The following is a 15,011-nucleotide window of genomic DNA, read 5'->3' on the forward strand; positions in this document are numbered from 1 at the left end:
GATCCCCCTTCAAGGATGGACTTGTTGTCCAGCCTCCAGCTGTCAGGAGCTCCGGGGGCTGCCTCAGCTACAGAGAGCAGACTTTCCCCAAGATGATGCCCTTCTTGGGGCAGCCTGCATGTGATGACTGAATGAGGGGGCACTTAAAGGTCTGGACATTTTGGCTCAATGTGGGACGCTGATGGAAGAAGACTTTCTCCAGAGATCTCTGCCGGCTTGTCCGAGCTTTTTCAGGCCTGCCTCACCGTTTGATTCCCTCTTCTGTCTATTCTGTTTCTTCCCCAGTCTATCCACACGTGTTGATCCCTAATAAACACCTTGCACCCCAAACTTGACCTGGATCCTGCTTCTGGAGAACTCAGTCTGTGACTACCATGGAGCTCTCTGATGATAGAGAAGTCATCTTTATGATGATGATGATGTGACTGCTATATTCTGGCTTTCTGCTCACAGTCCAATTCCCATGCACAGACAGAACTATCCCCAGATCTAGGTGATGGAGACAAAGAAGCTACGAATTAGGACATCTCTCTTCGTAGAAAGCAACAGAGCTGGAAGAGAGGTGAAGATTCAGTGTAACAATCTCTGTAACAAAGCCAAAACATTTTCCCAGGGAATCAGGTGCATTTGGGAATCATCATCTCAAATCTGTTTAACAGTTACTTTCCTGCATTAAATATTGTTTTAACTTCATCTCACTAGGCGAATGCAAAAATCACATTTGTTGCTCTTTGCTTACTTTGATTTTGCCAGTGCAACCAAGGACTCGATGAAGACCTTTCTGGAACTGTTAGTTCCTTCAGAAATAGTTCAGAATGCTCCCTAAGCTGTTTAAAATTCTAAAAAAAAAAAAAAAAAAAAGTCAGCAGGAAATCCAAAAGAGGCAGGTGGCCAGCTCTTTGTCATTCCCTCTGTGGATTATCCGTGGAAACGTTCAAATCTCAGCCTGACCTTCCTTTGTCCTCCGAGGACTGTGGTTATTCCTTTCTCTATTTTCTAGTTGTGTGGAGTCAGAGAAACAAAACAAAGTGAATGGTAGTTTTAGGAAAGCATACTTAGGAAGCTGGGGCTGTTACTGCTGTCTGTCTGCACACCACGCTTTCCCTGTCCTCCTCCCTCTTGAAAGCACTCTGCTTTCCTTTAGGAAACAGCCTTTTCTGTGTGGACTGGATGTGCTGCCAAATGTACTGGCCACGCCCACCTCTGTCACCAGCACCACGGGCTGCCCAGGGCTCACATGTAGCCCCGTCTGGCCAACGAGAGTATCCTATCCCTTCCCACCCCACCGTCCTCACAGGTACTGAGAGACACGATGGCTCAGGGGAAGGATCGAGATTTGGGTTGTCAAATCTCAGGTATGATGACTATTTGAAACCCGAAGCAAGGAGCTCAGGCGAAACTTCTCTTTGCTCATTTATAAATTAGGAAGTCTAATCACATAATTCACAGGGGCGCTATTAGTGTTCCATAACTGTGGAGAAAAAGTGTGTGGCAGGCATGAGGGCTGACAAATGCTGAAGAACTGGCATAGCCCCCATTAGCACGGGCCTTCCCAACACCCTCCTCCCTCAGGGTCTACAGAGCCAGGAGCAGCCCACAGCCAAAACCGAAATTCACACCGGGTGTGTCTAGCTCCAGTCTACACTCCGGTCTTGATACCAGGCTGCCTTCTCCTGGTCACAACTCTTCAAAACAGTGAAGCTGGGAGGGTGGGGGAGGGGCGCTGCTTGCCTTTGGTTTCTCTGTACATAACTGCTTGTGGAAGGTCTTGTTCCTGTCGGAAACCCAGGGAGAACTCCTTGAGGAGAGTGTGGCAGACCACCAGCCTGAGGGCCCCACAAGCTAATCCCGGGTCAGGGTCAAGGTGGAATCATGGCTCAGGGATTGTGCTTCAGGAGGAGGCCGGAGAGGCTTCCCGTGGCTGCCCACGGAGAGTGCTGTATGACACCAGCATGCCAGGCTCTCCCTGCGGATACTTAGTTTTTAAGTCAGTGGGCCTCCACAGTAACCACCAGTTCTCAAACAGCAATCGGTCCTCATAGCTTGGGCATTCCAAAGCTTATCCCCACGACCTCTAGTCCAGGAGCTCAGAGTTGAGCATCATGAAGGTGGACTCAGGATGTAGGTGGAGAACCTCCTTCGGAGAAAGCTCCTACCAGGACTCCCTATTCCCCGGGATCCTCTTCCTTGACCCCTCGCCACCCTGAATTCATCCTACCACTGCCATTTTAAACCTCCAAAAGACCAGCTTCGAAAAGGTGCACAAACATGTTCCATGGTGGCACTGTATGCTTCCATCTATCCAAGACGCTTAGAGCAGTCAAGTGCATAGAGATAGAAAGTAGAATGAGTAGAACAGCGGTTGCTAGGGACTGGGGCGGGGGAACACTGCTAGTGGTCAGTGGCCATAGGTTCAGTTTAGGAGATGAACAGAGCTATGGAGACAGATGGTGGTGATGGCACCCCAGTATTACGGATGTAGTTAGTGCCACTGAATGACACACTTTGAAATGGTTACGGCTAGGGGCCCCTGGCTGCTCAGCCGGTAGGACATTCTACTCTTGATCTCAGGCTTGCGAGTTCAAGCTCCACTTTGGGCATGTGGCCTACTTTAAAAAATTAATTAGTTAACTAGCTAAATTTAAAAAATGGTTAGGATGATAATTTTCATGTTATATGTATTTTACAATAAAAAAAATTAGGGGAAAAAAACCATTCAGTGGCCTGTCTCCCACTGCTTACACAATGGAGCACACACCCTTTGCCTACCATCGATGGCCCATGACCCTTTCCAGTCTCTCTCCTGGCTCCAGACTGGAAACCAGCAGGCTGTGCACTCTGCTGGTGCTCTGCTCTTCAGGCTCCCATTATGAGACAAGGCCCACCATGTTTCCTCTGTTCATTTTAGTTAATTTCAGCATCTGCTCTTTTATTAATATCAGAAATCCCCAGACAAAGCCGTAACTTCTTTGGACGAACCTGGCCTCCCCACCTAACCTACTAAGCTCTAGTACCTTTAAAAAAAAACCCCAATGCTCTGTCTGTCTATAAGGAGTGGGCACATGCATGTGACTTCACAGCTAACATTCAATGTGAAATGCGTGATCCCTCAGGCCTGCCCAAATGATGGCAGGGATGTATGCAGGCTCCAGTTTTCACGGCACCAGCTTGCAGCTGCCAGTGTCTCATTGCAGAGGTGTGCACCCTCGTGAAACCGAAAAACAATGGGCTAGAAGCCAGGAGTTTGGAATCTACTTGTAGCTCAGTCCTGAAACGGGCAGGAGACTTTGGGACAGTCACTTAACCTCTGAGCTTCACTTTTCCCATCCTAGAAAATGAGATCTAAAATTTGTTCCAGCTGTAAAATCCTACCTAGCTGAGATAATCCATCCTGTAATTATTAAATAAACTGAATTGATATTGATAACGAACACATAAAAATAACAATGACTCAAACTGCAATCAGGAAAAATAGACTTGGAAATTCTGCAAAACTCGTGTAAGCAGAAACTACGCCCGGTAGGATTTGATAAGAATGAAAACTGACCCAGTGACTCAAACCTTTCTTTCCATGTGTACATGGAAAATAATTAGTCCTCAAGGAATTATTTTCAGTGAAATAAAGATGGAAAAGTTTGAAATGGCTTCAGTGCTTTCTTCAGAAAAGTTAACTTCAAGTTTATTTTAAAAAGATGTTCTTAAAGAAATTCATCAGTGTGATTCTGAGTAAAATTTTATATTTCTAAGCGTGCAGTCAAAACTGCCTCAGAGTTGAAATAACTATTCAATGGTATTAAAAACAAAATATCTTGCATTTCAACAGCAGTGGCACCATCAAAACGGATCATGAACAGTGACTGACTTTCAGAGAAGGATAGAGAAAGACCCCAAAAGGAGCAGGTTGGTCCTGACAGTGTTGGCCCTGGGTTATCACCGGCCAAGGAGGAAGAGGATGAGAACTTGGATCTGCACCATAACGCTATTAAGTCAACACACCCCTTCCCCCCACCATGCAGAAAGTCCCTAAGCTGTTTGATCTTGCTTGCTAACTGAGACCTTCCGGGCATTAAAGAAAAATAGATATTTCAGATCCTTTTTGGATATCTTACAGATAACTCAGTCCAAACCCTGCATTTTATAGATGAACAAACGGAGCAAAGGCCACTTCCCTGGGTGATGTAGTAAGGCAGTGTCGAATTCTTAGAATGGCAGAGATCCCAAAGGCATGTGGCTTTCTAGGCCAGAATCAGCAAGAGGCAACACGCAGTCCTCCTTCACCGGATCTCCACAGACGGGCTGGAGCTGCCTTTGGTTTTTCCCAAGGCATCGGCTGACAGGGAACATGTGGAGAGAAAGGCTCCCTCTCTCTACCCTGTTGCTCCCCAGGGACAGCTGTCATTCTTTTGAATGGACACTTTAGGTAAACATTCGGAGATGGGTCTACACTGGTTTCGATTTTTAAATTAAGAGCTGTGGAGTTTGGCAGAGAGTGAACTTTCTTTTTTTGGCAGACACATTCACATGCTTCTGTTTTGTGTGTCCAATGCCGAAAGGCAAGTTCGTGGCTAAGGTCCACTTTTTTTCATTATCAGACGCTTGACCTTTGGACAGGATTCTCAATTCGGGGTGCAGAGAGAATGCCTTTCTTAGCACCGGTGCTCTTTTTCTTCCATAATTCCCCATCTCCACATGCCACCCTTGAGCCTACGCTGAGGCGTAAGTGGGCAGGAGCTCTGTCAACATTTTAATATCACCTACAGAAAATGCAGATCCCTTGGTGTGTGGTAAAACACTCCCCATCACAAACACATGTGGGCCTTGCTGCTTTTGTTACCATTTTTTGGCAGCTGGTCGAGGGCCATTTCATCTCTCAGTGTGTTTGCATTCACAAGAAGAGATAGCAGGCTTAGTGTGATATTTGTCTCAAGTTTTGGGGTGGCAGCCAATCCCTTCTCCCCACCTTGGTAGTGCGTGCCGTCCCTGCAGCCACAGCCCAGGCTCCCCAGCTAGAGGTTCTATGCACCGAGCCCAGCGGGATACAGGTGTGGTGCCGGGTACTGGAGTGGTTCGCAAGGCTGGTCTGGGGGACATAAAGTAACAGGCAGCAGACACAGCCATCGAGAACCCAGAGGATATGCTCATGTGCCTGGTGGTATTGTCATCATAAAGCTGTGCAGCAGACAGGGGACAAGTGACATGTCCATTGTTCCTGGAAGCTCAGCATTCATGTTAATAGCTTCCTATTAACCTTATATTAGCCTTAATAGCCTAGATATTAATACTTAAACTTCCCTGAAGGCCTGATTTTTAATAATTTTCCCTGATCTTGATGATTTATAATTTTCCTTTTATTATATCTATTTTTATATGCACTTCGGGGTAATAATAACAAATGTTTACTATGATGAGGAACTGTTCTCTGCTAATTAACTTGTTGAATTCCCTCAATAATCCTATAAGGGTATCACAGACAGCTGTTCTTTTTTCTTTTTTTTAAGATATTATTTGAGGCGGTGCAGGGAACAGAGCAAAAGAGCACACAAGCAGGCAGGAGAGGGAGAAGCAGGCTCCCCGCTGAGCAGGGAGCCTGACATGGGGCTCGATCCCAGGATCCTGGGATCATGACCTGAGTCAAAGACAGAAAACTGAAAAGACAATAACTGCCCAGCTAAACTTCAATTCCACGAAAAATGTACTTCTCAACTAAAGGCAACACAAAGACATTTTCGGACAAACAAAAACAGAAACTGTTGCCAATACAACTTTACTAAAATAAATAATAAAGGGATTTTTTTTTTTTAAGCAAGGAAAAATAATTCCAGTCAGAAGCATGGAAATGGGAAAGAGGCTGAAGGGGGATCGAATGGATCAGTTTATGGGTAAGTCACAATGATACTGGCTGTGTAACATGATGCAGGTAACATTTTGTGGTGTTCGAAGAGTGTGTAGTTTTTTTTTTTAAGATTTTATTTATTTATTTGGCAAAGAAAGAGAGATCACAAGTAGGCAGAGAGGCAGGCAGAGAGAGAGGGGGAAGCAGGCTCCCTGCTGAGCAGAGAGCCTGATGCAGGGCTCGATCCCAGGACCCTGAGATCATGACCTGAGCCGAAGGCAGAGGCTTAAACCACTGAGCCACTCAGGCGCCCCTTGTTTTGTTTTTAATAACACAAAACCAGGAGAGTTGGTAAGGAAGATCTAAGGTTCTTGCATTTATGCGGAAAGTGGTAAAATTCTAATTTATATTAGGATTAAGTCCAGAATTTATATTCTACCCTTGAGTATAATCATTAAACAAGATTAAAAGAGTGTATAGCCTAACAAGTTTCCAGAGGGAATAAAACCCAAAAATGATATAAAACATTTGAGTAATACAAAAGGATGCAATAAAGAAAAGAGAAATACAAAAAAGTAAGATGAGTAAGAAACAAATAGTAAAGCAGTAGATTTAAACACAATATATCAGTAATTACACTAAATGTAAATGGACTATTCCATTTTAAAAAAATATTGTCAGGCTCTATTAAAGATACACAAAACCCAATTAAATGCACTTAAAGGAGACACATCTTTCTATATAAGGATACAGAAAGATTGAAAACGAAGAGTTGAGAAAGATGTCCCATGGAAACATTAATCAAAAAGGAAGTTGGCAGGGCGCCTGGGTGGCTCAGTGGGTTAAGCCTCTGCCTTCGGCTCAGGTCATGATCTCAGGGTCCTGGGATCAAGCCCCGCATTGGGCTCTCTGCTCAGCAGGGAGACTGCTTCCCCCTCTCTCTCTGTCTGCCTCTCTGTCTACTTGTGATCTTTGTCTGTCAAATAAATAAATAAAATCTTTTTTTTTTTTTTTAAAAGGAAGTTGGCATTGTTATAGTACTATCAACAAAACAGACTTTAGGACAAGAAACATTACTAGACTTAAAAAGGGATACTTCCTGAGAATAATGTTGATTTAATTGGCTAGGAAAGTGTAACTTCTATGGCTGTATGCATTTAATGACAAAATAAATAAAGTAAAAATGGGTGTAAAAGGAGAACAGAAAAATCATATTAAATATATATTATATATACAATATGTTTTATATTAATCAATATATTTAATAATGAACAGAGAACATATACACATATGTTCTCTGTTCTCTCTATATGTATGTGTATATATATTCTCTCTCTCTATATATACACATTTATACATGTTCTCTGTTGTCTCTCTCTATGTGTATACACACACACACACACATATGTGTACATATATGTATATATATATAACTTGTGTTACTTAAAAACAAATAAATACCAAAAATGAAGTCCAGGATATCTTCTGCAAATGAAGAGGCTCAATTTGTCTAGGAATTTCGATCATTTGGAATCAGTCTTTAGAGTTAACCAGTTATTGTAATTCCCAAGTCAATGCCCAACCCAAGACTGCTTGGGTCGTTTACAGAAGACCCAGGGTGGACACAGCACTCACCATCTCCTCTCCAGATCCCTCTGCAGTTCAATAGACACTCCTATCTCCATCCTGCCCCAGCCTTATTTTGAAACCTCACATGCGTCCTGCCAGAACTGTTTCTGCTCTGACTCATTTAGTTTGCTGTGGCACCAGTTTTTAATTCGTTGGTATAATTTATCTCAATTTAGAAACTATAAGGTTATAAGTTTTCCAACATAGAGTTTCCCTTTACTTGAGCCCAGAACTATGTCTCTCAACTGTTTCCTTTGTCCAAGGTAGTTAATGTTGCAAAATATTTAAATTTTGTATATGTTATTACATGGTTAGAATGATGGGTGGGGTTGGGGGGATGGAAGGTTCCCTTTATACATTAGACTACCCATAATTTCTGCTTGATCCATCATTTCTTCTAACATAAGTGAGTAATGCATATCACAACTCAGTGACCTTTAAGGAATTTGTTGTGAACTCTCATTTATTTTGCCAAAGCGAAGTACTTTCAAGGTAGCATGCTTCTGCGATCAATTGTTATTTGGAGCATGGATTTGCCTAATGAAAAGCTCGAGCATTTGGAAAGCTGTAATTCCAAATACTCAAAACTACAGAACTGAGTTCCCAATGTTTCCTCTAATAAAAAATTGCAGGAAAAAAAAATTCAGGTCCAGAAGACTTAAATCTCTCCTCTTGACTAACTATGCAAAAGCATTCTCGATTTCTCCAAGAACTTTCTGGAGGTAAACAGTGTAATCATCACGTAGTCACCAACGAAGCCCTGAAGACCCCTGAGGGACTGAGACCTGCAGACTGGAGGCACAGTGGACAGGCATGGCCAGGAGCAACGTCTGACCCCTGAAGTGGAGGTCACACTAGGGGCATCAGATGAACAGATTTTGTCCTGGGGCTTCATGCATGAGACCCAATGTGAGCACAGATTTGCCAGGAGAGATTACACTGAATCTAACTCATGTCATTTGTTCAAGCTCCCTTCTGTTCCCAAATAGACTAACTCTCTCATTAATGATTTGTCTTTTGGGATGAGTGTTACCTTTTTGATTGTCACCTTGTCTCTTGAACAATATCTAAACTTTTGTTTTGGTTCCCATGAAGTACTGTGTACTTTAATGAACTCAGGCACTCTGCCCTATGGAGAAGAGGGCTGCAGAAGACACCCTTGGGCTGTTGTGTGACCCTGCGTAGGGCCAGACATGCCTTCCTGGTGTTCAAGCTTTTGTTTCAACCCCACCATCCACTCCCCCGCAACCTACAGGTCCCAAAGTGTCTCCATACCTGAGAGAAGTCATGCACCTGCCGCACATAACCAGCCACTTCATTATCGGATTTAAGGATCTTCCAAACTTTTCTCTCTGCCTGCTTGTATTTCTGGGACCCCTTCCACTTCATGGCCATCAGAGAGCGCTCTGTCAGGGAAGCTGCCACGATGATGTCCAGCTGGCCATTGTAGATCAGAACCTGAAACGAAATCGAGGTGTGGGCAAATGTGGGACTCAGCAGGTGAAGCCACCATGTGTATCTGGGTATGGACAGTGTGTGCACGAGAGAAAAGGTAATGGGAGGCTTTCTGATGCTGTGCTCAGAGAGGCCAGCCCAGCAGGTGAGTGGGGTCATTGTCCTCCAGGTGGCCACGCCAACAATCTGAAATCAGCACAAGCCTTGGCTCAGCCATTGCAATTCTTCCAGAAGTTCGAACCTTCCTAGGAACCTGCATAAAGGCTTCTCTCAGTTACAGAAGCATTTGTACTGTATTATCCAGGGATATCACTTCGAGATACAGCTATGTTCAAGAAGAGGACTGTGGTTACCTCTTAGTGGAGCTGAGGAATACTACACCATCGGATTTGCGTGGAGACTGCATTTCATTAACTCGGCTTTCGAGCTGGTGGGCTGGACATTCTCTCAGGAGCTGCTAATCCATACCACTCTCCCTTCCAACACTGGTTTTTACAGTGGCAACTACAATTTTTTGAGGCAGATGGAGAGAAGCAGGTGCCTCAGATTTGCTCCTTGTTGGAGGCAACTGGGTCTGCCATGCCTCTTATAAGGCCTCCTTTTCTTAGACATGATAGCCACTTGTCAACAATGAGGAATGTCTCTTCGTCCTAGAATACAATTTTTATTTTTTTGCTAAGATGGTGGATAGTATAGGAGAAACAGCTCTGAAGCAACTCGTGTCTTTTCTCCAAAACCAATAAAGCAATATTCAACTGGCTTGAGAAAGAATTCATATACCATCCTGTGCTAATGAAGTGTAAAAATGGCGCTACTCTTCAGGAAAGCAATGATCCATTTTTTTTTTTAAGATTTTATTTATTTATTTGATAGACAGAGATCACAAGTAAGCAGAGAGGCAGGCATAGAGAGAGGAGGAAGGAGTCTCCCTGCTAAGCAGAGAGCCCGATGTGGGGCTCGATCCCAGGACCCTGGGATCATGACCTGAGCTGAAGGCAGAGGCTTTAACCCACTGAGCCACCCAGGCGCCCCAACAATGATCCATTTTTAACAACAAGATTCGAAAATGTTGAGACTCTCTGTCCCAATAACTCCAGTTTGTGGAATGAATTTTATGAAAAAAATCCCCCCCAATATATATATATAGTCATATTCATTGGGTCTTATAATGAAAAACTGAAACAGTCTAAAAGTTCCATAGTGAAGGGGTTAAATAAACTACGGAACAGAAATCCTATGGGATCATGCAAAACCATTTAAAATGTTCCACTGAACCATGCAGCAACGTGAAAATACTTCTCGCATGCTGTTAAGTATGAAAGCTGAAAGTCAAATATATATCACAATCATGCATGTAGAACATAGGCATATAAACCCATACACATATGGGATGCCACTTTAAAAAACATGAATATAGTTGGTTAACTTAGGTGGTATCAATCTGAGTGATTTTCTCCTTTGTTTTCCACTCTTCTCAGGTTATTTTTATGCAACTCACACGATACTAATTCTTGTAAGGCATTGTTACTCAACCCCCAACAAAGAGGTTTTCCTCTGCTCCATGCTACCTTTGATCTACTTGGAAGTTCTGGTTTCGCTCAAGTGAAGACCTTTGGTTGAATCCTCAAATTGGATATAAAATGTTTCACTGCACATGTTTCCATCTCTGCCTTCCTGGTACAGGCTTCTTAAAAGGCTTGCACATAATTAAACAGCCCAGGACTTTTACACACTCCAAATCCTCAAGCAGCAGTGGGCCAGGACTGAGCCCAAGATGAAAGAGCCCTGGGCCTCTGCGGCTGGAGCACAGGATCTTTCATGTTACCCCATCACCATCACCACCTCCGCTCTCCTAAGCAGAAACCCAAGGGGGAAAACTCCTGCTCGATGTAAAGCCTCTTTAAAAGAGTCAACTCAAGTCTAGCAATAAAAATTTGCATTGTTTATACAAAGAAATTGCCTCAAAGACCTTGGGTACTTATGGCCCATGCAAAACTCCTACAGCTGTTTTGCCAACAGTATGGAAACAATTACACATGATCTGTACCAGCAAACACGGCTTAAATCCTCCCCCATTCGAGAAAGGCCTGATTAGCGGAGATAATCATCTATAAAGTAATTCCTCTTCTAGAATTCCATGAAAAGATGCTGATTAACTAGCAAATACACAAGTGCATCTGGTTGTTTTCCACTCCGTGGCCACTAAATGAAGCTCGCGTCTTTCTGAGTGTCTCTTGGAGCTACCTGACGATCATCCGTATATTTTGAAATTGATTGGAATTTTTTATCTTTCAGGGATGCAGAGCCACAGGTTACAGCAAAAACAGGCTTATTTGTACAGCATTAGAGTACATGTTCGTTGGACTGAATTGAAATGCAGTCCGTCCCTGAGCTGTGCCCCTTGTTATTCAAGACTCATCACAAACAAGAGCTCTAACTCTGTGGAACAAGGCAGTGTGGGGCTGAACTGCATAATTTTGCGGATGGGACGCCTAGAAGGCCTGCTTCTGGGGGCAAACGGAAAATCTTCTTAAAGCAAGGAACAGGTTTTTAACTTCTAAAGGGCACATAAGTCAAATGCAAAAAAAAAAAAGAAAGAAAGAAAGAAAAGAAATCAGATTAATGATCAAGCGAGGTGATTTCAAAGCTGGCATTTAAGGCTGCCAGCATTAAATATAAGAATTCCAGAGCTTTTATTTTTATCTAAATGTCACACTTACTCTCATCAGCCCCGACAGGAATATCTCAGTTGCCTTTAGGGCTGAGTGAGTGGGAGAGATATCCAGGATCCAGTGAAGGGAGCCAAGGAACCAGGTGGGTGGAGCGTAGGGGTGGGTGGTTCCGAGGCCGAGGGCAGATGCTACTCAGCTTGGTAGTCAGAGAAGTTCCCGGACAAGGCTCAAGCCCTGACGAGCTGGTCAGTTATGGAGGATCTGTGTACATTTCCTCCACATCTTCCTGGGGGGAGGGGTGACCAGCTGCCCCGGTGGGCCCTGGCCTGAGGAGTTTCCCAGGAGGCAGAGCTTTCGAGCTAACCCTGGGACAGTCTGGGGCAAACCTCTCCCTGAGGCTTGCTGGTATTTTAAGCAACAGGATCTAAAGACAGAGAGGAGGAGACAGAAATGAATGCAGCTTTTAGCTACCCTTGTCTTCTCAGTAGGGATTGTAACAAAACAAGGCACAAGGGAAAGACTGGCTGGACGGAGCTGGTTGGCAGTGACAACACCAGGCAGCCCCCCGAAACACCCAGTTTCCTCGCTTTCCTTCCTGGACAGCTGTGATGCCTCAGTTAAACAGCAAAGGGCACTCCCTTTAGAGAATTTTTTCTTTGACTACTTGGAGGTCTGACTGGTTAGCTCAGTGAAATTGATGGTTTTGCTTAGAGGTGGAAAAATGACTTATTAAAAAATCAATGAAGACTATGATTCCACTGTTTGTACTCTATAAATACAACATTTTCGAAAAGATGCTTCAAACTTGGGAAAAAAAACACATAAAAATACTAACAGTTAAGGCAGCTAAGATGTGGATGATTTGTTTTGACTTGACTATTTTCTAGGGTTTTTTTGGGGGGGTAGTAAATGTAATCAGGATGTGTTTATGAAGACAAAATAGTAAAATAGTAACACTAAGATGTTGGGGACCTTGGTTGGCAAAAGGTGGGTCTTTATTGAGGAATAATTTGTATTAACTCAAATATTACCAACACTCAATTTTCATGACAGCTAGGTAAATAACCTAACTAGTTTGCTTGTGGGCAATCTTAAAAACCCATTCCAGAAATCAATAATTTATAAGAAATGGTAGGAGGTGACTGGATTATAAGCATTGTTTGTTTGTTTGGTCAAAAGGCAGAGATGAGAAGGGCATTTTTGTTATTTACTTTCTGAAGTGCTTTCTTATACGTTTGGCTTTATTCTCTGACTGCTTTAGGACACCAGGGAGGAGAGGAATTACAACGTCTGCCTCTACTTAGCTGTTAAGGAAATTGTGACACAGTGAGGTGCCAGAATGTGTCTGAGATCCCAGACTTCCAAACTCCTACCTAGAACTCCTTAAGAAAAGAGCTGAATTCCTTCAAACCAACAAGCATTTCCTGACTCCCCACAGCTAAATGTTTAGTGCTACCAAAAGCCTCAGGGAGCGGAGAGTTGGCGGACTGTGAGACACATTTCACATCTCTAGTTCAGAAACAACCTCGATCTGTTCGTCCAAGTCTGGTGACATCTCTCTGTCATTTCTCACTTGGGCTCTGTGATGTGTACCAGGCCGTTATTCGGCTGGTGACAGATGCCTCACTTCTGTGGTAAGGAGTGCCACTGAGGAAGCAGCTGTCGCATGGCATTGGCTCCCTGAGAATGGGGCTCTCCTGACACGTGTTTGGCCTGCAGCCTTGAGCAGGGCCTGGCCTCCTGTGAAAAGTATTGACCTTTACTGGGTAGAGTCAGTTGCACTCTGTGAGAAGTTTTCTACGATGCTGTATGTTGATTGCCTATTGCTTTGGCCTGCCTAGGTCGACTCTCCCTTCCCTTGATAACAGGACTCCCACGCCCTCAAAGGATCCAGCCCTAGTAGAGGTTGCCAATCTCATATCCTGCCTCCTCTGTGCAAAGGATGAGCATCTGTCCCACGCTAAGGCACTCAAATGCTCTTTTCATAAAATTTGAACTGTGGGCAGAGTGACACAGTGTTCCCTGATGAGTCTGCCCATTTGCTTTCCTACCTGGATCCCCAGAATTGTCCTTGGTCCCAGTCTTTCCTCATCTATGTCTTCAATTTTTCCGTGAATTCTGTGACCTATCATATCTTCTGATCAATTCTTTTTATGCTTCGAGTAAGCAGGGTTGTTTCTGTTGCTGAAAGCATGAAATCCAAGCTCCTACACCAACGAATGGACCCGCTGTCACCCAGGTCCCAGCATGCAGTAACTGGGAACCCCTGGACGCGGGGCTTAGCCTCCATGGGCTGCATTCCCTTTTCTGGACATGAAGATGGGAAGACCTACATCTCACTGTAGTGAGAGTAAATGAGATATTGTGTTCAGAGTTGCTGGCATAGTGCCTGGCGCAAATTAGGAGTTCAGCGGGTGTCAGGTCCTCCTCCTTCTCAAGTAGGTTGATAACTGGAGAATGACTTGGAAGAATCGATAGAGCCCTTCTTCTAAAACAAGCCTTCAAAGTATGCAGATGGTCCATCCATGTCAAATACTCAGTTGCCAATTTCACTCTTCCAGGACAGGCCTACAGTGGGAGGAAATCCCGCCAGGACAAACCTGAACTCCATCCATTCAAACACTTGAAATAACATGCCTTTCACTCTGATTTTACACACACACACACACTGGGCGTGGTATCTCAGCAATATTTTCTTGGAAGTCAGAGCCATGAGTTTATCAATTACTCTTGTAAAGAAACTTTTAGCTTTGAAGCATGAGATTCAAGATTGCAAGGAATTTCCCCATACTTAACTGATAGAAAAGTATGATAAAGAGTATCACTTTCAAAAAGGACATTTTTTGAGTAACAGCAGAACGCTCTCATTCTTCTTCTGCTGGAGGAACTGTACTAAGCATGGCACATCCATGATTTCACAACACCCCAAAAAGGCTGGTGTTATTTAACCAATTTTAGGGGCAAGGAGACAGAGGTGGAGGGCGATGAGACAACTGTGGTGGAGAGTCAAGCTCTGATCTGCTTGAGTCCAGACTGTGCGCTTCTCACCCCTCTCCAGTACTGCCTCGCTGTCTAATCACTGCCCCCCGAAGGAGGCCATCAAACAGGTGCTTTCTTCCATACTTGTCATTCCACAGGCAAGAAGCAAACCCAAAGGTAAGGATACGTGTTTATTGTTGACAGCATAGGCCTCTGTGCCGGGTTCAAATCCTAACTCTGCCACTTACTAGCAAGATGATCTTAAGTTACTCAATCTGCTTAGAGCTCTAGTTCCTCATCTGTAAAATGGGTGGAAGAGAAGCCTCTAGGACAGAGGACCCCTGGAGGGATGACATAACACCATGCATGTGAATCTCTGCATTCTGGGCATACAATAAATGCTCAGTGAATGCTAACACCTGTTACTATTATCAACACATTGG

At 43.9% G+C, this 15,011-nt stretch overlaps 1 protein-coding gene across 1 annotated transcript in view; it reads right to left on the reverse strand.

Moving 5' to 3' along the window:
- CPVL (carboxypeptidase vitellogenic like) overlaps nt 1-15,011 on the reverse strand; it is a 133,253-nt gene that overhangs the window by 17,959 nt on the left and 100,283 nt on the right. The window contains exon 12 of the mRNA XM_080818862.1: nt 8,738-8,920. Coding sequence (XP_080674988.1) covers nt 8,738-8,920 — 183 coding nt within the window. The remainder of the gene's footprint in view (nt 1-8,737; nt 8,921-15,011) is intronic.

The sequence above is a fragment of the Martes martes genome, assembly GCF_963455335.1.
Source record: "Martes martes genome assembly, chromosome: 11".
In the NCBI taxonomy this organism is placed as follows: domain Eukaryota; kingdom Metazoa; phylum Chordata; class Mammalia; order Carnivora; family Mustelidae; genus Martes; species Martes martes.